We start from the raw sequence: 26,687 nt of genomic DNA, 5'->3' as shown, positions 1-26,687 counted from the left end.
TATTAAATTTTCGCCCCTGCCATTTTCGGGGTCTGGATCCGCCACTGTATCTACCTATATTTTCGAATATATGTAGGTGTAAATCAATAACAAGACTGATTTCGATAATAGTATATCACTTTTGGAATTTACATGCTTTCAACTAGTATAGTTTATACGTATATGCTTTGGTAGGTGTTCGAATAAAAACTTATTGTTATCATGAGAACATAGAATTATTTTCATAAAACGGATCATAATTAAACAAGTAAATATTTTAGTGTTTTATACAATCAAATTAAACAAGATACAAAACTACATTGTGTCCCACCAGATATGCGATAAACACCCTCCACTATTACATAGCATCACTTTAACACCGGCCAATAGTTACTTATTTACATGCGACAACTAAAAATTACAAAAGGTGAAAAAATAAAGAATAAGACATCACCCTCATGTCTAATAAACTACAGGTAAGCTTTTTTTATACAATTCAACCATTTCCTGCCGGGATCAAGTCTTCTCATCTTCTTCGTCCACCCATTACAAGTTTACAACTAATTTCCGCTCGGTCAGGAAACTTGTCGAATCAGATTATCTTCATATAAATAGCATAACCTAAGGAAAATGGCTCTTAATCACTACAATGGAACATCATCTGGATCTGCTTCATCTTGATTGATAATTCTACATTTAGGAACTGGTTTCTCTAACATGGATGTCCCCTTGAAAGAAATCATTTGCCAACAGAATTTTCTGTAATTCAAAAGCTGCAAAATACAATGGATCAGCTAGCAATACACATGCCTAAATAGGTCGGGAGTAATTCTATTGCATACCTTCTCATCTGGTATCTTGTTAAACCCAAACTTCTCTGTCCAAATTGACTTTGCCTCGTCTGTTGCTGGGAGAATAAAACTTTTGACATTCAGAAATGCAAGCAATTTCTCGATGCATGAATAAAGTAGTTGAAAATATCCCTGCAAAAACCATTTAATTACATCAGTACATGTGCAACAGCAAGTTAGTTCTCTATACAAAAACACAGCTAGTCTCAATACAAAAACACAGCGGCAAATCTTGCTGCACATGAATCATACAGTTGATAGATTTAAGTGCTGGCAAGAGAAGTTAATTGGACTACCACCACGATAAATAAAATAGACTAAGAGATGGCATGGTGCTGCGTTATACAGCATATGGACAGAAAATATAGGTGTATTTGTCTTATCAACTTCCAATGAGAATGTGGTACATAGTTGAGTAGGCAAAAACTACATGACTTGCTTTGAATCACCAGGAAACAAGAACAGATAAAATATCAGGAAATAGAGAACACAAGATTTTGTGAGTGGTAAACTACCTTTCTCTGATGACCAATACGTGTTGGCCAAAGGAAGTTCAGCAATTTCTTCTCCAAAAACCGAAGCATACCAGCTGATACAACAGTTGAGCTGAAAGATGGGCAAGAATTTATCGATCATAAAGAATATATTATCAATTGATGATATAATACACAGGAGCAGAGATGGTTCTTACTTCACGGTCAAAATAGCACAGTATATCCCACTAAAGTCTAGACCTCTTATATTCCTCCTGACAGAAAAACCAAGAAAGTGTCACAAAGTAAGGCAGGTAGAAGCAAATGGCTACTGAACATACTGATAATAGCTCTAGTCAATAATGAAACTATGTCTAGTAAAAGGCATATAAGAAGTGCATACCCATAAACTAAAGATGGAATGAAGTCACGTCCAGTTTCTGAATCAACTATAGGGTCAAACAATCCTGAAACAGTCGCAACAATCAAAAGTTAAGAAAACTTGGAACAGCCAAAAACTCCACCTAGAGATTACCATTTTTCCTCTAAAACACCGTGGTGGTATGACCAGTCACCATAACTATTTCCCACATCATTTAACAGAGAATATTTTCTATAGGAGTCCATCAATGATTTTTATCCATTAACATGGATTCCAATTTAACCCTGGATATACATCAATCTTGCCATAGTTCCATAAGTTGGGACAACAACTTTACTCCACTAAGAAAATGGAGTATTTATCATGACAACTCAAGAAGGTGAACTTTTACATCACAACTGATTAACTACCCAGAGCTAGTGATATCCATCAAAAAATGAAACTTAAAATTGCAAACATTTACATGAAATATAGCTACAGCCTGCGATAGCAACACTCTGGTTTCCCGAGATGAACTTTTTCCCATTAGAAGTCTCCATCTCACTCAAGATCAGTGTCAAAAACTGAACTCTCATCTGTTAGCTTCTTTCTTATAATGTCCAAGGTGGAATCAGGAGCTTTCTAGAACCTGCATTCAGTACATTCTGCAGAGCAGAATAAATCCATTTGCAGTTCCCAGAGCAGAACCACTTCCTTTTGGAAGTTCCTGTAAAGGTGTATAAGGATTTATAGAAGTAAAATATATTCAATGCAAAGTAGGCATCCTTCTGCTGAAGTCTAACCTTCAAATCAGCCAACTTGCATTTCTTCAAACAGCCGACATGATATTCCTTTTCCACTGGAAAATAGGTAAAGCCTTATTTACAGTATAATATTCCACATAAGAACCTAGGAGCAGAACATGAAGACTACCTGATCACACAATATAACAGTACGGGACCAAAGCCAGACTTACTAAAATCATAGCCCCATGAAAATGAAAAATACAGCAAATTTAAATGTGATATTTTTTTCAGTTTCTTCAATCTATATGTTTAATGGTGCTCCACCTGCAGATTATGCATGCTATAACTTCTGCTTCTTCTGGGTTCTTGACAGTTCGAATGCAACGATTGGTTATTTGCTCAATTGGATCATCAATAATTGACACTCTCCCAGCTGCAACAGCATTGGCATTCCACTCAACAATTTTTTTCTCAAGAAACATGTTCTGGCAATAGGTGCAATACCATTTACCACGAGGTATGCTCGATAGAGATGCACATTCTGCATTAGCACATATGAGAATAAGGTGATGTTATTTCATAAAAAATATGAGAAACAAAAATCCCAAATTAATTTAAGAAAAAGTAAGTAAATAAAAACAAGAACCAAAAGAAAGTACATGGCTATAACTAAAAGTGGAAAAGAACAAAAGAAGTGTACAAGGAATAAAAGTAAAAATAGTATGGATAGAATGGAAGACAGAGTATTTAGAATCAAGTCAACCTAGGAAGTTAACAAGAAATGTATGGATGACATGTATTTAGCAATAAACCAAAAAAAAACTGTCCAGTTAACATCTTTAAGATAACCACCTTTGTGAAAGGCTCTCGGACAGCCATCACATAGACAGTTTCCCACCATCTGCCAGATGATGCACAAGTAATCATTGTCTTTTGAAGAACACTTACGCCCTTTCAACAGAGAGACAGCAAACTCATGGAGAGACACACCATTAGATGTGTAGATATACATATAGCTGCAGAAATATGTAACGTGTTCAGGAGTTATGTAAACAGAAAAGTGTGATCAAGACACATTGATGATCCAAAGAATAATGATAGAGAATAGAGACTGACGGTTTCTGGCGGGAAGCCCAACCAGCATGAGCTTCAAACTGAGATGGGCTAACCTAATCATTGTAAAAATGATAAATCAATTTGTCCCCTGAAACAATCAAGTATTTGAGAAGCTAGAACAATATCATACCAAAGTGCTACAGCAGCGGCAAATTATTCCTGGTCCCATTTTATAGCCATCCGCAACTTCTACAAATGCACTGGAATGTTAAAAATGCAGAAATAGCACAAGGAGACGTTAAATTTAACATCAATGTTAACCACCTTGCCATTAGAATAGTAAGCAACTTCAGTTCCATCTGGCAATCCATCATTCTCGAAGACCAGCTTGTGCATCATCTGATCCCTGGTAACACAAATTACATCATAGTCGTTTAGTATGTGCAAAGGAATAACAGAAAAGGTGCACACGTCATAATCAAAGCTAAGTGGACAGATTTTTTAGTTATCTTCTTTGAGGAACTTTTGAGTTCCCAGAGAGGGAGGAGATGCAATATTTGAGGACTTTGAGAATGATGCAGTACTGACAACCTGCAATACCAAAAGAAAAAACTAAATAAGCCATAGTTACTGAGTTTCATATCATATCAAATACATCAACAAATAGCAATATGCACCAACTTCATAAGCTTCTTTTCGTAGTCTTGTTCCTCAGTATGCCATGAGAGGAAGTACTGCCATTTAAAGTTGGATCCGATAATGATTTGGAATATGTCATGATAGCACTTCCAGGAGGCTTTAAAGCAGTAGCTGATAGTGACAGCCTGAGTATGCCAAACAACAGAAGGAAATTGTTATAGGTAACATTTTTTCAGAACAAAGCAATTAATGAGCATAAAATCTCCCACAATAGAGAGAATAAGAAAGCCTAAGAGCCCAACATCTTAGTTATCTTCACTTGGCCCTTATTTCTTGTTGCACCACACAATGAGGATTTTCCTGATGATTTTGTACAGGCCTTGAGCTCTGAATACCTGGAAATGAGCAAACAAATGCCATATCCTTATTTTCTTTTATTTTCAGGAATTTGTAGGGAAAGACAATCTTAATTACTAGAAGGTAAAAAAAGATACATACTTTCTCTTTTTATTCCTCGACAACCTCTTTTAGGGGACCGCCATGTACTTCACCATTTTCAGAAAGTGATAGACCTAATAATGGCTTTAGAGGTCTGAAAGAGAAACCAAAAAAAAGTAAAAACAAGAGAACAGATTTATAACAAGATCATAAACTTTTGAGCCAATGAAACTCAACAATCACTCCAGAGTTTTCAACAGTTCATTAAGAATAGCAATGAGTAGATTTCACACAATCAACATTGAGTTTTTGAGGGAGAAATGTATAAGCAATGATCACTCAGAAGGATATAGCACCTTGATTTTACACTTTCTGCATCGAAATCTGAATTTAGAATAACCATGCAAGAATCACAGAGTAGTTCCACCCTTGCAGCAGATGTCGCAAGAAATGACCCTGTAAGAAAGAAAAATAAAGCTGTCTTTTAAGAGAATAAATTAGTTGTACCAGAAGATACAAGAAATTAAGCATAACAACTATCTATATGCATGTATGTATATGACTACGAACAAATAGTAGAAAAGAATTAACAAACCATATTGCTTACCAGAACAGTTCCTACAGATGACAGATTCCTTCAAGGGAATAGGGCCTATAAAGTTCTGTATTGTTTCTTCTAAAGTTTTAACGGATGATTTTCGGCATTCTTTGACCACGTCCAGGAGGCTCTTCCCATTCTCCAAGCATATATATTGTGATGCACGTCTATATGAATTGCAGGCATGTATCTCAAATTGGCAGGGTGGAACTACCTGGACAAAATTATGAGAAAAAATCAGGCTTCAGGTGATATGTAGTTAGGTACAGTGTACAAAAGATGACAAATTCAGATTTTTGCTGCATTGGCTACAAAGAAAACCTCAAGATTAGTACCCCCCCTACTCCCTTGCAGAAACTACAAGAACACAGGATTCCAGCATCTTTGATCGTACCACGTGTGGGAATCCCTGCGATGATGGTACGATCAGTTGAGAATCCTGAAGAAAGCTTTACATATTGATGGTGCTCAAGTGTATAAGAGACAATAACATGGAGCTGCTAGATTAATATCTTAACTAACATTCAAACAATATCAAGACAAAATAAATATTTGAAATGTTAAAGGATATCCCTAATCCCATGACCACAAACAAGTTAACCCAAATGTACATGTGATAGGCATGGTCTGACATTATCACAATAGCTAAATAAGTTTTTAACCAAGTCACTATAGATGATATAAGCAGTTACGCTTTGTCCCTTTAACAACTACAATCCTCAATGACACTTGTAAAAAGAAACAGAGTTTCCATGACAAGCATCTGATGATTGGCTCAGCCAATCAATCTTATTCCTTAATCATCAACACTGCAATCTAATCCCCCAGCAATGATGGCATAGGTTTTGCAGTTGATAATGAAGCACATAGCATACCCAAACGACCCAAATTGAGAAAGACAGCCGATTCAGGTAACAAACCACAGTGCAGGATCCAGTTAGGCAACAACCATGGAAGATTCTTAATATTTGAAATTAAAAATCATATTATATGCAGAAGGAATATAAATTGCTGCTCAACAAATTTACACAGTTTGGATGTTATTTTTAAAGGAAATAATAGTAATAACGATAATAACAACTACAACAAAGATGCTTTTAATATATGAATTACTCCTTGTAGGGGTCAGATTCTTCCCTTCTTCTCTGATGGGTAGAATGACAGTTAAACTATGGCTCACTCACATCCTCTTCCTACTCCCAACATCTCTCTCTCCCCCACGATCCCTTCCCATCCAGAGCCGCAAACCACCCACATAATTTTTATCTTACATCAAGAGAATCAGATTTGCTAGAGCAAAAACATATAAATCTATGTATGAATTACATCCTGATGTGCCTAATGCCAATAACCATTTAGTGATGACTGACAATGAAATGACACTGATATTTTTCTAATGCAGAATATACAGAGTTATGTAAGAATTTAAGAAATACGCTCTGACTTGCCTAAATCAATTAATAATGGCAAGAATGAAATGAACTACTACCAAATAGTATAGTCATCCAGAAACAATGGAAACAATAATAACAGATCCAAAAAGGGGGTAAAATTGAAAAGACCAATCTAATATCAGTATTCAGTAACATCGAATTAGTAGAATTAGTCGGCAGTAGAATAAGTAACAGCACAACAGTAAAAGAAGTAGTACTAAGAAGACATATTTGGCTGATCTAAATACCCTCTTGCCGCCATTGTAGAAAACTGGATATCCTTCTAGCAGCCCAGTCTCGAAGAGCTCCTAACTGTAGTTGGCCGCCCTTTTATAAGAACCTTCTTAGACATCTTCATCTCCATTTTCTTAGTCTTCGTACTACCCAACAGCCCAATTCTTCACTCATCGATCCGTCTGCCTCCAAGATCACCGTGTCCGTCAGATTACCTAAATCCCCATTCTCCATTTCAGAGTCAACAAGCTCAGAGCGCATAAACCTCCGTCTCCTCGGTGCCACCAAATGAATGGGTGCCTCTTTCACTTCAATCTCCATCATCTCCCCGTCGCTCTCCCCTCCCAAAAACCCCAAATTACCCCCAACTTCAACCACATTCGACGCATGACCACCATTAACTACGACTTCATTTTTCAAACTCACAGCATCCTCAACTTTAACTGATTTTGCAGAATCTGCCTCAATATTAGCCGCACAAGAAGCTCTATCCACACTTCTACTCTTCAACCTCTTATTCCTCGTATAAACCGCAAAACCATTCGCCTCACTCGGCCTCACCCTGGGAACATAGCAGTGATCCATCCAACTGGAACCGTTCGATTTGGGTCGGGTCGGATCTCCTGAGTCGGTTCCAGGTTCAGGCTTAATCAACTCACTCGGATACTCGATATCCAAACCCGATTCGGGCTTCATTGCCGTTTATCCGCCTCTTTCCTCGGATTCTCAGAATTTGGTGATTCTCCGCTCGCGAACGCTGCAGCAGCGGACGGAGGAGACTCAATTCTGATTATGGATCTGCGCAAGTAAGATAGTAATTGAGTTGCATGCATAGAAGAAGAGAAAGAGGTTATATCTGGAGTTTGTTTTGTGGGATGTGAAAGCAAACTAGAGAGAGAAACCCTACCAAGTGAGTGAGAGAAGTAAATATGCAGAGTGACAAAAGAATCTTTTTGGTTGGAAATTAAACCGATCCAAAATTGTTATTCTCATGTTAACTTTTATTTCCGTTTCAAGTTATTAATTTTGAAATCTTCCAAACTTATTAGATTACTCTTTTATGATTAAATGAACATAAATCTAAAGACTGCACGGAGTACTTAAATTTGATTCTTTTATGATTAAATGAATATAAATTTAAAGTTTGCACATGGAGTAATTACATTTGATCTGAGGACTTGAATCGAAATCTTTGGTATCGACATTATTAACCTATCTGCGTTTGGCCAACTCATCCACACATGTGATACTACTCTCTTCGTTTTATTTTAAGTGGAGCATTTCTTATTCGTTACGTGATTTTATATAGTGTTGTTTTGTGAGTAACGTGGAAAGAATAAAGTAAGGGAGAAAAAAAATAGAAAAGTAATATTTCTATATTTAAATGTGTGTCATTTAGAGTTGGACATTCGAAAAGGAAAATGTGTCACTTAGAGCATCTGCAATAGTGTGAAGATCGTCGAGTCAGGCCTACTTCATCATCCTCAGTCATCATCGTCCGACCATTACGGATCGACGGACGAGCGAAGCTGACCGAAATTCGGTCTGCAGACGCGTGTTGTCCATTGCTCGTTCGACGCGTCGTCCGCCCATTGCGAGAACACGAGACGGCGCCGAGACGGGAGGCAGACGGCGCATTTTTTCAATCTATAAATATACCTCATTTTCACTCATTTCTCACACAACATCTCTCAAGTCTCAAATCATTTCCCGCTCACTCGCTCACTCTTCCAAAATGCTTCCCGGTGAGGATCAATTTCGTCGTAACTTTTCTTTTTCGGATTGATACTCGGAATTGAATGACCATAAACCTTAATTTGAATATCTAATATATACTCATTTAGTTGTAATTAGTCAATTAAGGGTAAGTTAGCAATATAACACATCCTTAGACTGTGTTTATAAACAATAAGAGTTTACCAATTTTAACTTAGATTTTGATTTAGACATATTTTATTGGTTATGAATTTAACCTAGGCACAATATTAATTTGGCACTATAAATTTAAATTAGGAGAATTTGTGGGATAAAATACATATATATTAAATCACTTTGAAATTTGTGAGTCTATGAGAGTTGGATCCCTTGTTGTGCTCCAACCACGGGTTGCGTGGCTCACCCATCACCATTATTTTAATATTAAATTTTATTTTATTTTTATTTTTTTATTAATAAAATATATGTTTGTGTGTACACGCTCCTGTTGTGGTTGGAGCACCACATGGATCATCTCAGTACGTGACAACTCATTAATAATTAGCATTTAGCTGGGAAAGATTACCCAAATAATTAATAATTTAAATACTTAATTATATAAACCTTATTCTTTAAGATGCATTTTCCAAATCAGTATGAGATAGGTTTTGCAATCACTTTTTGTGCCATACCATGCATATTTCATCGAGCTTGTTGCGTGTTGATGATTGAATAGGAAAATTGAAGCATACTTCATAAATTTACAGAACGACAAAATAATTTATTTTATGAAGAGGAAAAACTACCGCCGTTAATCTTTATTGATGTACGTGCTGGATAAAAAACAACAAACGTCTACAAAATGTGTAAACCTTACTTGGAAAGTTAATTATGAACAAAATTCAGAAAGAATTGTGAACTGATTAGATGCAAAGATATACTATTTGGATTACGTTTCTTTATAAGTAGTATGCAAAAATGGGAATCGGATTTTAAAATATTATACACCAAATTAAAACCATCTCGAAGAGGGACAACAAAAATATGTTTCTTGGTAACGTAGGATCAGAATACTCTTGATGACGTCAAAGTTACCTTTGCCTTGTAGTCCTAAATTATCCGACATCCTATATTTCAGAACCGCATGCATAATTGAAAACTGTTCCCCATTTAAGTGATGTGCGCATTATACATAAGTTATCCACTACTCTAGAGCACTACAATTAGCTAATAAAGGATGAGTCAAGTGATTGGAAATAGCCGGTATAGTCGCTTTAGGATGGATTAAAAGATCCCTTTTAAGTTGTTGTTAAGCAAAAGCAAGCAACTAAATCAAGAAAACAACAAAGTGAACGAGGAAAATAAATATAGTAACGAACTTATTTTCTTGCCTTATAAGATGTTGACTGCTGCAATGGTAATAACAAAACGGACTACAGCGGTAAAATTAGCAAAAAACACACATTATTATGACTACATAAATCTAAAAGCGCGGGGTTACAAAGAAGCACATACATTTATTATAGTAGGAGTAATAATCTGCTTAACCCTTGAGATTGGAGTAAGGGGAAGATGCCAAAGGATAGAAGTTGCCCTATAAGACAAGAAGCACAATTTCAATCAACCCAAGACCGGCCCGGCCGCCTGCAGCATATTCGGCGTGCGATCTCGACGGCGGCTGCCATGGGAAGATTAAGAGAGTTTGATGAAGAAAGATGGTGTGCGTGTTATAAAGATGAGAGAAAGAGCAATAAAAGAGCGAGGTGACTAAGTGGCTTTTGTGTAAAGTAGGAACCAAAAAGGAGGTATCTTCCTAGGATATGCCATTGGCATCTCAATATTCACACACAGCACTTGCACTCTAATTTCACTTTTTTTTAATTTGGTCACTTTGATCAATTTCCAGCTGCCGTACATGCAGTGTCTCCCTTTTTTTATTTATCACACTGAATTAGTTAAATATGTCACCACTACTTTTTATTTAATAAATAATTATATATATGTGGCGTCATAAATTCACCAATACCAATAGGGATTAGGGTTGTTTCTCTGAGGTTGCTGAGTTGAGATTTGAAGTTTATGGTTAGTGACATAATCTCAGAATCGGATTATTCTTTTATGCTTTATTGATTGTTCCAAGACTAGCACATTTTGGCCTTTGGTATCCACATAAGACGTATGCCATCCATTACATTATTAGTGTATAAATAATTACACTAGTTTGAAAACTAAACAAAGATTCTTGAGCGTGCAAACTTGCCATATGGTGATATGGAGTATCTCATTTTTCTGAGTCTGCAATGTGCATACAACATCACTTATTACTTACTCCTATATGGCTGCATTTGCTGGTGCATCTATTACTTTACTATAGTGGTTAAGAGAGAGGAGAAATTAAAGAGTGATGAGCAGTTGTTGCATATATATATATATATATACTAGGGCCGGGCCGGGCGGGAGTCATGAGAACCACCTGTTTCCAGTCCTGGTTGCTCTGAGCTTCATGACAAGATCCTCGCGTTGCCCTCCACTTCCGCATACTTAAGACTCATCTCTAGGTAGCGCTGCTTCAGGTCCCGTAGCTCTGTTTCCAATGACGACTTTGTTCTTTCATACTTGTCTCTACCCCATTCTTCTTCTGCCTGCAAACACATAGTTGATCATTTGAAAAGCGTATGTTTCTTGCATGCACGTGCCTTGAGTATACTAGCATATATGTATTCTTACCTCTCAGCAGTTTCAGTCTCTACCATCTGTCTCTTTGTCGTGCTATCCCCACTGACAGCGAGAGGATCTTGATCATGGAAATCTAAATTTTTGAGCTCCCTGAAAGGCGGAAAGAGTGGTAATTAGTGAAATTATTGAAGTCTGAAAGAAGACACAGAAGAGAAAGTACTACTACCTCTTTGTGACGGTTACTTTTCTCCTCCATCACTCTTAGATTATCTTCAAGAGCTTGCACTTTCTTCAAGCATTCGTCTTTCTCCACCTCCAGTCTGTACATCTTCTGCTGAAACTGCACGTTCAATCTCTTCACCTCAGTCACCTCGTGTTTAAGATCCTCATTTTGGATGGATATAATCTCTTTTTCACTTAAATCCTTCTCCATTTGCTGAAGCTTTTCTTCTAGCCACGACTTGCTCCTTTTGCATTCCTCCAACTCAGACATGGCATCCTCAAAGAATGTGATTTTCTCAGACAATGAAATCTTCTCTGTCTTCAGTTCCTCATAATTCCCTGAGATAGTATGCATGCAACCTCCAGTTTCCCCTTATCGACCTTGCTTTCTCTGAGCTTGTTTTTTAAGACTGAGACTTCATCTTCAAGCTCAGACATGATTTGTAGCTGAACCTTCAAACTGCTCATTTCTCTGGTAAGCTGCTGGCACTCATATTCAGAGATGGTATGCTTCAATTCAATGTCATTCAAGTCCGTCTTGAGTTTCTCTTCGATTTTCCTGTAATTTGCCACTAATTTTTTATTTCTATCATAGTCAATCGTCAATCTGTCAAGCCTTCGATTAGACGCAGCTAGTTGATTTGTCAATTCTTCAACTTTCAACTCAGATTCTTGCAGAGCTGCATTGAGTTTGTTTTTGGCCGATTTAGCTTCCTGGTGAGCTTCTCGAAGGGAACATTGCAGCTCAGCCTTTTCTGCTAGTAAACTGGAAGCTTCAGTGGAAATTCTTTCCTTTCTTCATAAGCATCGGATAGTTGCTTGCTGAGGCTTTCACCTCTTTTGAAGGCTCTGAAATTCCGTTGTCTTCTCCAAGAGTAACTGCTGCAAACTCTCCTCTTCAGCAAGTTTCTCTTTCTGGTAGCTTTTTCTTTAACAAGTGCATCTAATTCTGATTTGAGATGGCTCTCTCTCAGCATGAAGTCCTCTTGGACTGAGCGAGATGATCTTGCATAGACTCGACCTTTTGGTGCAATCAGCCAGACTTTTCTCCATTTCACTCAGTTGATCCACCAGTTCCAGACATTTCTCATGCAGTTCCTGGTTTTCCCTCTTCAGTTCTGAGTTCAAATTTTGAAGCTCTGTAGTTTCTGCGACAGAACTAGCAGCAGACGTCTGCAGCGTCTTGTTTTCTTCTCTAAGGCACACACACTCTTCTTGAGCTCTTAGCCACTGTTTCCTTATATCTTCTGATTTTTGTTTGAGATCCGATATTTGACCCTCCATTTCATCTTTGCTTTCACGGATCTCGTCTTGGAGACTAGTCATGCTAGATTTGTAATCCTCAATTTCCTGCAAGCACACTATCTTTTCATCTCTCAATTGATGCACTTGAACTTCCTGATCAGAAATGCACGCCTGCAACCACGTGTTTTCTTCTAGCAATTCTGATAAACTGTTCTGTAGTTCATGGCTTCTTATTTCTAGCTGCTTTATGTTAATTTCGAGATCAGTGTTAGCAGAAACATGGGAACTAACAGCATCTCTAAGAGCTGTGACATCACTTTGAAGATTCTCCATGCATTCTGAGGAGATTTTCCTCTCTCTTACTGCAACTTCTAAATCCTGCTCCAAACGGCTCGTTTCCTGTTGAAGTTTAGAAACTTGTGATTCTAATTCTTGTCTTCTATGTAAAAGAAAGTCGGTCTCCTTTCCCTTTGACAGAAGATCAGCCTCCATATAACCAATCTCAGATCTTTTCTGTTCCAATTCCCTCATTAGATTTGCACTATTCTCCTCACTTTTGGCCTTCATTTTTCCAAGTTCTTCAACTTTCAAAATGCTCTCTTCCATTTTCTTTCTAGCCTCAGATATAATGGCATTGCTCTTATTGATCTCAGCCTCATGATTCCTAAAATTTCAGCAGACTCAGATATCCTTGTTTCAAGAGCTCGTTGAGCTCTAGCAACAGGCTACGGATTGATTCAACTGACATTCTAGTAGTGTAAACCTTTTCCGAAATCACGAGGCCGTGAAGATAATCGCTTCCATTCTCAGACCTTCCATACCATGGCTTCATCACAAGGTGAAAAGCTTTATCCATTTGTTCTAAAATTTCAGCAAAATGCTGAGAACTTTCAAAGCCAGAAAGCTGCACCTCCACCCTGGCCTCCTCCCTGATCGCTCCTTCCAGGTTGGAAACTTCATATCTCGGGTCACTCACTTCAGACTCCTCGCTGGGACATGACGTTGGGAGCTCACTCGTCACTGAGCCAAAGACGAGCATTTTCTGATGTTCATCTTATTCGATCCTTGAGCTTGAACAAGAGTTCAAGATTTTCATCAGTGAGCTCATTGCAGTCCTTCTCCAACTCTCTGACTTTTTCTTTCAATGACTCTATCTCTCTGATGAGATCCAAATCACTTTCAGCATTCTCTTTCAACTCTTTATCTTTGATGTAATCTGAAAGCTTCCCTTCCAAACTGGCATTTTCTTCCTCTTTGGCTAACATTTTGCAATTATATTCCGCTTCCACTTGTGACAGAACCTCTCTATGTGATTCCCTTTCCTTCTCCAACTCATCATTTTTATCACGTAAAGCTTCATCGAGCAACTGAATTTCAGATTTCAGATTCCTCTCCGACTCCCGGAGCTGCTCCAGCTGCAGCGACAAAGTCCTGTTTTCCTCTGAACTTTTATCCAAAGAATTCTGTAGATCTACAAAGTTCAACTTGAAGATGAAAGATTCTCTATCTCAATCCTCTGTTGTTCTATTGTCTCCTCGAGTTCTTGAAGAACAGAAACAAGCTCAATTTTGATTCTTGGCTTTGTTTCAGTTTTTGGGCCCGGGTCATCATTTAAATCTTGTTGGTACTTAATCTCACTTTCCCTCCCGGAAACCCCGGACTGAATGATGGGGGCTTCTCTGTTAGCCGCCTCTTTCCCTGGCCAACTGTTTCAGATCTTCCATCGCCTTCTCGAGTTGCCCCCTTAGGCTGCCCCCTTTTGCAATGGGCTGAGGCTCCACTTCCGACTCTACCTGCTTCTTTGATAGATTCGAGAACCCCTTCCTTGAATTACCCAGATCAATCATGCTTCCTTGCATTTCTCCCCACATTTTGGGCTTCTGCTCTGAGTTCCTCAATTGTGTCTTCTGCAGCTTCCAGAAGATTCCTCGAAAAACCCTAATTTGACATTGACCACCTGCTCACTGATGCTTCATTATGGAAATTCTCTTTTAAATACATAGGTGACTGGTTTGATGGTGAATCACCACCAGGCCCACCACCACCAACACCATCATCAATTGAGTAAAACTCAGGTAGTAGATCACCACCGTTGTTCCCCCTCCCCGTCCCCATAGTTATTTTCTCACCCTCTCTCCAAATGAGTTTTCCCCTAAAGGATCCCTCCATAGAGCTGATGTGTTGATCACAACAGTTGTTTCCCTTCTTCCTGATGCAACTTTTTTTAAAACAAGACAGAATATGGGCACATACATAATAAAAAAACAGAGTTTCAAAGACCTCGCTGTCTAATTGCAGTGGACGACGAGGGAGGTACCCGGATCTTCCGTTGTATGTTCATTAATACTATCACTCGACTCATCTGATTACTGATTTCCCCTCAGGCCAACGTGATCCACATCCTGACTTTTCTTGAGAATGGTTCTTGGATCCCTGTCTCTGGAAGAAGAAAGCAATGTCAGCTGGATGTTCAGAACCAAAAAAAAATCTGTCATAGAAACACCAACCTGATCTTTGAACAGGAAGATTTAGGCGCTGAAGTTTGACCTGAAAACCAGAGTCAGGCTTGTCACATAAGTACAGGGAGATGTGAATTTTACTCAGTACAACAGACCTGCAGAATTGTTCCATAGCTGCATTTTTGAAGAGGCTGTGAAACTGGGAGCAGAGGCCCTTGAAGTGGGATGCTGTGCCATGTTGATGATTGCTTCTCCAAGGGTGTTGGCAAACTTGTTTAGCCCTGAAAAAACATTTCCAAAATCATTATCTAACTATTTACCCGGGAAAAATCGAATGAAATGTTAAATTGTCCGTTGAAACAACAATCTTGGGAAGCAATCCTCGAGGATTTAGAAGAATCATATCTAGAAATGTAGATAGATTCGGGGACAGTCTCGACCAGTGGGAACTCCCCTTCTTAACAATCTTTCCCCAAATTTTGGGAATTGTCTTGCCAGTTTCTGCAGAAAGCAAAGACAGAAAAAGCCGTCCCATCCCTTTGGCACCTGAATTCAAACATTTAACTCAAAAATCTGAATGAATGAATGAAGAGAATCTTCCCCATTCACCAATATAAAACGTGCATGGACCTGAAGGGCTTGAAAATTGGAGAACTTGAAATGAAATCCCTCTTTTGTTTGGAAGATCTGTTGGTTGGCCTCTGTAGCTTCAACATTCTGCGATTTTCTTGAGCTACAGAGCATTAGGCAAGAAGATATCTATCTAGTAAAGTGAGGATTGTTGTACATTGTAGTGATAGTAACAATGCAGGGAGAGAGAGAGGGAATTAGCTGGCTTGTCTTTTTTCTTTCAACCTATAGTATGATAGAAATAAACAGTTGATTGTTTGGATTTCACGTGGTGAGTATATGGTATTGTTTCTTGAGCACTCAGCTTCTAACTTCCATGCTTCAACCTAAATTCACTAAAAGACAAGTTAACTCAGCATTTCATACCAGCTTAATTAAATGCAACAATACTAGGAGGATATTAATTAATTAATACTGCTACGTGTTTAATATTTTCGAATTTTGAATGTCATGTGCTATTAATATTTCATCATGCGTATAGTGCGGTGGCTTCAATTTAATTTCACACAAGTATATACCTATATTACTATTATTATTATTATTGACTTATTGTTGTTGTTATTACACTGTAATTTCTTTTTCTTGAGTGGGGGACTATGAATTGGAGATAGCTATACTAGGAAACTGATGACTCTAAACTATTAGTAGTATTAGTGCCACCTAATCCATAGAGTTTAAGGGCTTATCAGAGATTTCAGAGGTTGTTGTATTCAAATTGAACATAGCCTATCACCAACAATAGTTGGAATTAGGACCAAAATTTTCTTATTTATTTTTGCCTACCACGCTTGGGGTTGAGCTATGAGATTATTAACTCATAGCAAATGCTTTGGACGAAAGTATAGTGATTCACCTATTTTGGTAGTCTGTCAAAGATCAGCTGTTGAATAATGACTAGACGTTATTGATTTTATCTTTTTTGTTTAAAATCAAATTTATTGTATTAGTGTGTGTATAAGTCAATCCGTGTCTCCAGATCTAGATCTTCTCATATTCAATTTTGATAAATGAGTTTATATGCTTAGATTTTAAGATCATAAATCACATGACCAAGACTTAAATTGTTGACATTAATAGAAGCATTCATATAGTCTGTTTATCCAAAAATAAGTCAACTTCATTAGAGTTTTATGCTACTGAACACATATTTTGATTGTTTTAAGGGAGACTTTGTACTCCTCAAATTTGAATATTAATCGATTCTTTGTTTAAACACTCCAATAAATAGAGGAAGTTTCAATCTGATAATTAAAGAAGATAGATAGATTATGCATAAAGAACATCGATTTTGTTTATCTTTGTTTTCTAGTTATTTAGCAGCTTCTTGACATTGGTAGTTTCACAATCTGCAGTCTCATTTTTTTTTGTTTTATATAAAGTCGATGCTTTCAATAAGAGGATTACTTTTAAATTGATAATAGTCAATAGATCAATATGCAGGTGACATCAAATTACTAAACCGAAATTATAAAATACAATATTATTATAAATTTTAAACAATACTGATAACTGATACATCCTGAAAATGTAATTTGATGCGTAGCATATTTATGTAGATTGCATTGCACAAAAAGTTGAAGGTAAGTTAGCTGGGTTATAAATGATTGTTAGTTGTTACTTGCAACGCAACAACTTCGTTTGATGCTATATGCCTATATACATCAATTCAATTTATGATGTCCAACTATTCTACCATCCACAGTAATGACCACATTCTCAACATTATGTCAATCCCAAATCTATTCCAATTGTCAATAAGTAAATTAGCTTCATTTCAGCCATAATATATTGGCATTGCAACCACAAGTTTAAGCCTTAATTAGCTACAACTCCATATTTTATCATTTCTATCATTTTTCTTATCATTCTCCGGTTTCAAATTTTATTTAAATTATGATATTTGTAAAACTGAAAATTCAAAAGTTAATTAAAAATAAAAAAATAGTAGTATATTAATTAAATACAAAAATTGATATCAATAAAATACCAAAATTTTAGAATTTAAATTCCTAAAATAAGCTCTCGTTGTTGTGTATCCAAATTTCTTCAATTAGATCTTATTGGAGTTGGTCATAAATTCATTCTTCATGGATGAAAGCATGCAGACACAAATAAATTCATTCTTAGAATTGAGGGTTGCGCATGAGTTTGGTTGTCACGGGTAAATCCGAGCTAGATCTAGATTCATCTTCATCCTAATTAGTTGCATTTTCTCCTTAATCATCAATTATTATACTATTACGTATAATACATGCATACATCATGTCGACATTCATGCGATACCACATACGCACCATACTCACTATTGCATACCGTGCTTGGAGCACACCGACATTTCTTATTAAAGTTCAATCTAATACAATGCCTATCATGTCTAGCTCGTCTTACCAAACTCTACCCCGAGAATAAGATCAATGCGGAAGTCGAATGGAACCGATTAGTGAAGTAGGAGCAAGCACATTAAAACTCTAACCATTTGTAAGCATATACTAGGACTTTGTATTTCCTTCTCGTTGCTTGCTAATGTGTGTTTCTAGCCGTATAATATAATTTGAATACGTGTTCGACAATTCTCTACGCCATCTTAAATAAATTCTTGGTGTCTGAATGTTATTCGATAAATAATTCTCTTCAAAATGAGCGCCAAAACAAATTAGGGCAAGGTGAAGGGAAAATAACCACCCGTATTCACCCAGACATTTTGGAACAAAAATGCAAAAATTGGTTTATGTTTTATTTAAACTAAATTGATGACTATCTTTTACTATTCATTTTGACCATTTCGAGTTCCTCTCTTATAATTATTGGGATGGCCTAATGGTGTAATGTAGACAACACTTAAATCTCTTTCCAACCTCGAGCTTTGTTGATAACTAATTGAGGCAGTCTATTTGTGGAATGCAGGCAACACCAATTTTCTGTGTCTCTCACAACGACCTCTGTGTCAGCTATCTTCATATAGAACGAATTTAAATAATTATAACCAACCGCAACGACATGACCGAGCATCTTTAATTCATTAAAAAATGTAGAATTACAGTAGGGATTAGTATCGTGTGAAATACATTACACTATCTGCAGCTTCAAGAAGCAGCAACATAAGCAAAAACGGATTTGTGGATCGGAGAATTTCATCTAGTAATGCTAATGCATGGTGCTGATGCTAATAAATGCAAACAACTGATTAAATCACCTTATATAGCAATCACCTTCAGGGATTTGCTGCAGCAGAGGTGGATGCAGTTTGTCTTTGGCTCAATTTCATGTATAGGCCCTGCAACGTAGTCATGCTATTTCAGTTACTGCAGAACAAGCCAATATATGGCTAGAAACCCTTTCTCCCTCTCTAGAATATGAAATCACTCTCTTAGAAATCAGAAATTAGGCATTGAAAAAAAAATTACGTTTGTTGTGTGGATAGTGGCTCCAGTAGTCATGCCGATAGTTTGGTCTGGGATTAACTCAAAGCTCATGTGCTGCAGAAGTACTGCAAGGGATACAATTGCTTCAAGTAAAGCAAATTGATCGCCTACACACTTGCGCGCCCTCCACTGAATGGGATATATCTGAAATATAGCATTTGGAGATGAATTAGCTGTAAAACTATTAGAGCCTCAAAGAAGAAATAACTGAAGTTCATGTGCATGCCTATAATCTGTGTTCGCTTCATTTGGAACTGGGCTATCTAAATCGAATCTTTCTGGAAAAAAATCATCAGCCCTTTCCCACACCTTCAAATACAAAACAAGAAAGTTAATTCCTTAGTTTACAGCACAAACACGAAACACCTGCACCTCTTGATCTACAACAGCCTAGTGTTACTGTGGATGTAAAACACCACTAAACTTGACCCATTCAGTCAGTTCAAGTCAGATTAGCTTAGAATCACTCAAATCAGCTCCTATTAGAGTTTGCTTTGTTCCTCTTGGAATCTGGGAAAAATATACCTCTGCAGAGCGATGGATATTGTAGACTGAGATCATGATATCTTGACCAGGATAGACCTTGTAGTTCCCAGGTAGCACGTCATCAACTTGAGCACGTCTCAACAGGACCTAATGAAATATTCATGCCAGATCAAAAGCAAGCACACTATTGTCAAGTTGAGGAGTGACTTTGCAGCTTACAGGTGGATGAGGATAAAGACGCATTGATTCATTGATGCAACGTGTCAAAAACTTGAGATTCTTTATGTCTTCATAGGTTGGAAGCCGACCCTGTAAAACTCTGTCAACTTCTTCGTGTGCTTTTCGCAAAGAGGGTGGATCCTGTATTACAAAACAAGTAAAGAACAAAATGATAAACAACAATACACCGTACAGAAAAAATCAATAAATTCATGAGTGAAGTTTTAAGAGTTATGAATCCTTAAAAGGGTTGGAAGTGGAGAAGCCTCTGAAATTGCATTCAAGTTGGTGACAAAATGCTGACGGTACAGAAAGATGAGTGACTGGAAGGAGAATAGTAACTGCACCTTACTTAGCAAATATGCTGTCCAAGTTAACACAGAACCGGTGGTCTCATGGCCAGCAACTAACATCGATAGAAGGTCATCTCTCAGCTGGGTACTTGATACCTGAAACAAAATGCAACACTTTGATGATTGTGCTTCATTGAAACTCAAAGGACATGTAACAAATATGAAAAAATTGCTAAAGCAACTTATACCAAACAGAGACAAAAATTTGTTTGATCGGAGCTTTCAGTTTCAATACCTCCTCTCTGCTGGCAAGCAAGAAGCGAAGAATGCTTGGATCTGCATCATTCACATACTCCTCCTCATTGATCCTCTCACCCTCAGCTTCAACAATCTCCCGGCACTTTGCTATGAGCTCCTCAACAGCTTCCCTAATTATAGAAACTGCCTTTTCAGCCTTGATTTGTCTTGGTATTACTTTACATAAAGCATTAATCTGAGGGATGACATGTACACGCAAAGAGATATTCAAAGTTAGTGTTGCTATTTACTATGGAAGTGATACCACTGCAGAAAGAGTCAAATGAATAACCTGCCTTCCAGTACGGTAATAGATCAGTTGAGCGAAGCTCTGCCTCTTTCAATGCATTATAAACTGCATCAATAACTGGACTATTGGTCGTGAGAGAATCAAACTCATAGTTAAATAGAGCTAATCCGATAACATCAAGAGTTAGCTGTGAGAACTTTTCCTCCATGTTTACAGCAGAGCCATTGACTAAACTGGGCTTCAGTCTCTCAACCATCTGCTCAGCGCATCTGCAAAAGACCCGTTCAACTATTATCGACAAGTACTTCTTGTGAAGTGACGGAACCACGGCCCTGCGCCTTACCTATAATAAGAACATATTTGACCTCAAAAACAGTAAACACATGCAGGAAGCATACTAGAACTCAGAAACAGGGATACATAAATTTTTAGAAGGATCAAGCTACATCATATGATGCTTTTACTAATACTAGCCCATAGAGTGAAAACAAAATGCATACAAATCCAAACCTTCCAGTAATTATTGTGTTACTACGGCAAGACCATGAAATCTGAAAATCTGATGGTTGTAACATCTTCAAATCAAATGAGGGCTTTCCTTCAAACATCAGTACTAGGCTACATTAAAGTAATTCAAGTGTTTCCATTGCAATTATGCCACACTCAAATCTCTTCCAAAGTGAACCCTAAATTCCAGTGAGTTAATAGCACAGAGTGAAAACTAATTCAACATAAACAAACGGTAATACACACAAATAGATTGCAATCTTATCTAAAATAAACGCACAAGAGAGAGAGAATCCTGATTTTAACATCAAAAATGAAAGCGCGAAATCTAGGCATAGAGAGAAATCACCGTCCAAAGAGAACCCTCGGCGATGGCGAAGCCGGAACCAAACAAAAACTCAGAAACCTCGGCCACGAGGCCCTTGGAGTACTTGGTGCCGTAATTCCGCAACACATACTTGGCAATGGCGGGGTCGCTGACGATGACGAAGTTCCTGGGACCGGCGGCGAGGCGGTAGATGGGGCCGTACTCGTTCATCCACTTGAAGAGAGGCAGGAAGAGGGCGCCGCCGAGAAGATCGGAGACGTCATCGAGCTTGGCGCTGGCGGCGGGGATGTTGGAGTCGTCTTTGGGGCCTAATGTGGCGAGTGATTTGGTGAGGGACGTCAGCCAGTCTGGGCTCACCCATGAAGTGGTCGGCGGTGGCTTGCCGTTGGAGGAGTTGTTAATGGAAAGGGAGGGAGCAGGGCAACGCCGGCGATGGAGACGGGGATGTGTGATGGGGGATAACACGGAGAGGGATAATGCAGATGACATGATAGCCGCTACTCTCTGTTTTTCCCGGTCATCATCTCATTTTAATTATAATAATTTTTATTATACACTTATACAAAAATATCCTTACTAAATTTTATTACTTCCTCAATCATATTGACTCATTTCTATTACACAGTTTTTAAAATGAATGTGGTAAAATTTAAAATAAGAAAGTAAAGGAAGAGGAATTAAAAAAAAGAAATTAATGTACAATAGAAGATAAATTTTTTGCAAAAAAAATAAATAAATGACTTAACTACGTTGAAACAATCCAAAAAGAGGTACTATTAAATTTTCGATATAGAGTGATTAACTCATTTAGGTGAGTTTATTTAACACATAATCTATGTCTCTTAATAGGTGATTTTATTCTTCTTCCTTTTTTAGAAGTTTTTCACCCAAACCACCTCCCCGTGGATTAGATCCATAATTACCAGTATTATTTTGAAACTGTTTTAGAGTATTTATTGTTTGTATGTAATTATATATTCCATCCTTCCACAAAAAAATAGACTAGTTTTGACATTTGGGTCGTCCATAGGGGTGTAAATTCGGGTACCCAAACCCGAAATCTAAAAAATATCATACCCAATACCCGACCCGGATATGAATTCGGGTACCCTAATACCCGATGCGGGTACCCGAACCCAACTAATCGGGTACCCATAAACCCGGAAGTATTATATTTGAAATTTATTCTTTTTCACTACAAAAATCTCGCGATTTAGCAGTGGAATTTAGCAGCGGATAAACATCCGTCACTATTAGTAGCGGATTTGTAACGAAATATCCGTTGCAAAAGTTAGTAAGGGAATTTGTAGCAGATTTTCAATAAAATTTGGCGGCATAATAGTGCGCCATATTTAGGGACGAATTTAGTAACGGATCCAGTCCGCTAGTAATTAGTAGGAGGCATATCCGCTACTAATAATTATTTCTTTATTAATAAAAATCTAAATTACAAAATTAAATAAATATAGCGACGGATTCATATTCGCTAGCAAATAGTAGCAGATATATCCGCTACTATTAATTATTACAAAATTAAACAAAAGAAATTATAAAAATAAATAAATTTAGCAACGGATTCGTATCCGTTAGTAGTTAATAGCGGAATAAAAATGTCCGTTACTATTCTGCGGCTAGAATTTTACTTATTATTTTTTATTTAATTTTGTTATTAGTTAATAGCAATACAAAAAATATGATATAGGAAATTTTAAACAAATTCTCACGTGATTTTGAGTTTGATCCAAAATAAATATAATCCCTCCATTTCGCAGTATTTTTTATTTAATTTTGTTATTAGTTAATAGCAATACAAAAAATATGATATAGGAAATTTTAAACAAATTCTCACGTTATTTTGAGTTTGATCCAAAATAAATATAATCCCTCCATTTCGCAGTAGTTGAGTCATTTTTTTTTGCACAAAGATTAATAAAAAATAAATATTAAATATATTAAATGAAAAGATGATAAAATTGGAAAGAGAAAATGCAGAGAGAATAAAGTAAGAGAGGGAATAAAATAGAAGACGGAAAATATGTTGCTTTTTGCTAAAAAGAAAAATTACTCTACTATGGATGGCAGACAATTTTTGATACGACACGATACGACGACACGGACCCGCACGAAATTAACACGACACGAACACGCACGTTCAGGATTTGGGTCCTTATAGGGTCGACCCAATAAGAACACGAAGATAACGGGTTGGGTCGGGTCGTGTTTGGGTCGGGTTTGGGTTACACGTTAAGAAAAAAAATTATTTTTATTAATTAAAAAATTATTAAACTTTAATTTCTAGTTATTTTTGTTGATTAAAAATATTATACTTTAATTTTAATTAATTAAAAAATATTATACTTTCATTTTATTAATTAAAAATATTAATTAATTTTTCTATAAATTTTAAGAAAATATTATGCTTAGATTTTATTAAAAAATAATATTTTTAATTATTTAATTTTATTATATAGATTTAATATTACTATAATTTAATTTCATTATTTTGATTAAGAAAATAATTATTTTAATTTGGTATTTTTTTATTTTATCATGTAATATCAAGTTTATATCGTATAATAACATCATGTTTTAGTCGTTATCGTATTGTGTCAAGCTAACTTACTATCATTAACAGAGAGTTGACTTTTTTATTTGTACATGATAATACGCACGAACCCGCTGGGTTGGGACACATAAGAACCCGATGATTTCGGGTTGGGTTGAGCTTGGACACGATTGGGTTGTGTCGATAATGGGTTGACACGATAACGACCCAACACGCACGATCTGATAGCCCTTGGAGCATACTAAAGTATAAAAATGACTCAACTATCATGGAACAGAAGGAGTACAATTTTTAATTAAAACAATATTTTTTTTTAAATTTGAAGATATTTAATTTCAAATTTAATATTTTCTTAAATTATTATAGAATGATTAGTATGTAATTTATTTTAATTTACTTCATATTTTTAAATTTTATTTCAATGTATAATGTTGAAAATGTTCGACAATGTATGTACAATTTATGTATGTTTATCGTTATCCAAATAAATATAAATGTACATAAACTGTATTCGTACATAATATCCCTAAATTTTAAATTTAATTGAATTATTTATGTATTAGTTTTGTTGGGGAGTGATCAATTGCTAACTACAACTAATTTAAGGCCACATGATTTTAAAAAACGTGTGGTCTATAATTTGCCACGTGTAATTTTCGTTTTTATTAATTAAATCGAAAAAGATAAAAAAAAACGCCAAATTAGGGTTTTGGATGAAAATGTCAATATAGTGTTTCGAAAATATCAACACAATGCTTTGAGAATGTCAACACAAATTTAGGATTGACATTGTATATGCTTTATATTGACATATTATCTTAGCTGCATTGACATTAACCTGTGTACGAAAAATACGAAAATTCTAGATTTTTTTTTCAAATTTTAACGTCGGAACATATGCATGTAGTATATCGTTGGAATCCTTATAAAATTATCTTTAATTTGATATATGTTATATGAATTTAAAGTGTTGGGATTTCTTTTAAAAGTTAGTTATAACTAACTTGACATTAATACCCCTATTGATTTTTATTGGAATTAATCCTATAGCCTTATTGACGTTTTTTGTTGATCGTATTGACATTTTGTGGTTGATGATATAGGCCTTTAATTTGAATATCTAATGGCTATTATTGAGTTGTAGTTAGCAATTAAGCATTGAGTTAGCAATATAACACTCCCCTAGTTTTGTTATTAGTTAATAGCAATACAAAAGAAGTGACATAGTAAATTCATAATAATTTTTCACATTATTTCAAACTTATTAAAATAAATATACAATTTTTAATTAAAATATTGTTTTTATAATTTTTATGTCATTTAATTATCTGATTTTTTTTGGAGCTGCAACTAAAATTATTTTTTTATGTTAATTATTGATAGTCAATTACGTGATAGAAGATGGGTGCAAATAAATTTTTTAAGTGGTACTCCATATAATTGGATTATTAATTATTAATTACTTTCACTCAACTCACACACCACAACGCACGACTCAACCCTTAACTCCCACGCCGCTTCGACGCCACAGCCTCTCTCGACGCCGTCGCCGCCTCCATCGACGGCCGCCTACCTCGACACCTGACGACCGTCCCTGCTTCTCCTCCCACGGTTCTCTCTCTCTCTCTCTCTCTATCCCACAGTGCACATCTTAATTTTGCCTAATCTAAATTTTGCCTGTTCAGTTACTTGCTTGTGGGTGTGGTGTTCCCTCATATATTGAATAGGATGAAAGAGGAGCACCAATTCTAGCGTGTATGGCTAAATGGTTCTAGTTTATGTTGGATCAATTCTAATGGGGAATTTCTGTTTAGTTGGCAATTTTGCTTTATTAGGATTATTATTTGTTACTGATATCAGATTTTGATTAACCAGAGTGATGTTTTTGATGATATTTAGAAAGCCATCCTAAGAGTACATTAGGATTTATACAACAGAAAGTGGTGGTCATGCGCCTCCCCACGCGGCAGGGCTCGGAGATTGTGGTGGTCTACGTGCGACACCCATGGCTACCTCCACGCTTCTCTACTCCCATGGCAATGCTGCCGACTCGGACAGAAGTACGAGCTCTTCATCGAGCTCAACATTCATATGTGCGTCAATCTCCTTGGGTACATATGCTTTTTTCGTCTTCAATCGGTCAATTCTAGCAGTTTTTGAATGAATTTGGTTCGCAGAAAAGCATATAAAATTGATTAAGCAGATGCGATTTTCCGTTCACATTATGCTAAAACTCTTTTACTTTATTTGGATTCTGAGTTTCGTGCTCTAGGTTCATGCTCATCATTATAATTTGGAAACCTTTGAAAGTAAGAAAATTTCTCGAGATTGAATTTTTACCATAGGAATTGTGTGCTTTGCTACTGCTACATCTAGTGATAAATTATAGAATAGTTTGTACAATCTGTGAACTCATATATTCACATGTGAGTGTGTGTTTGGGTGTGTGTCACATATTGTAGAAAAGAATAACTTTGTGAAGCTTCTTTGAATATGATCAGGTATGACTACTCTGGATATGGGCAGTCGACTGGGACAGTGAGTGCTAGATCTGATGCTTTTTGTTGGATCTTTCTCTTGGAGC

At 36.6% G+C, this 26,687-nt stretch overlaps 2 protein-coding genes and 1 pseudogene across 2 annotated transcripts; all 3 read right to left on the bottom strand.

Moving 5' to 3' along the window:
- Positions 1-513: 513 nt before the first annotated feature.
- Positions 514-7,504, bottom strand: LOC125199995 (annotated as a pseudogene).
- Positions 7,505-11,361: 3,857 nt separating this feature from the next.
- LOC125199994 (putative uncharacterized protein MYH16) lies at positions 11,362-13,685 on the bottom strand. The gene is made up of 5 exons (XM_048097814.1): positions 13,393-13,685; positions 12,423-13,310; positions 11,762-12,197; positions 11,464-11,720; positions 11,362-11,371 (listed from the first exon to the last, which is right to left on the bottom strand). The coding sequence occupies exons 1-5, from the start codon at positions 13,683-13,685 to the stop codon at positions 11,362-11,364; spliced, it is 1,884 nt and encodes a 627-aa protein (XP_047953771.1).
- A 5,161-nt stretch (positions 13,686-18,846) lies between these two features.
- LOC125199993 (carotene epsilon-monooxygenase, chloroplastic-like) lies at positions 18,847-22,058 on the bottom strand. Its single transcript, XM_048097813.1, is given in 10 exon segments — positions 18,847-19,009; positions 19,140-19,279; positions 19,282-19,301; positions 19,384-19,466; positions 19,683-19,790; positions 19,863-20,003; positions 20,210-20,311; positions 20,451-20,648; positions 20,749-21,045; positions 21,559-22,058. Coding segments are annotated over 10 exon segments (1,620 nt in total). The 5' UTR covers positions 22,027-22,058; the 3' UTR covers positions 18,847-18,946.
- Between the last annotated feature and the right edge of the window lie 4,629 nt (positions 22,059-26,687).

The sequence above is a fragment of the Salvia hispanica genome, unplaced genomic scaffold (assembly GCF_023119035.1).
Source record: "Salvia hispanica cultivar TCC Black 2014 unplaced genomic scaffold, UniMelb_Shisp_WGS_1.0 HiC_scaffold_764, whole genome shotgun sequence".
In the NCBI taxonomy this organism is placed as follows: domain Eukaryota; kingdom Viridiplantae; phylum Streptophyta; class Magnoliopsida; order Lamiales; family Lamiaceae; genus Salvia; species Salvia hispanica.
The sequence above is the reverse complement of the archived record's forward strand: the minus strand, read 5'-3'. Positions and strand labels throughout refer to the sequence as shown.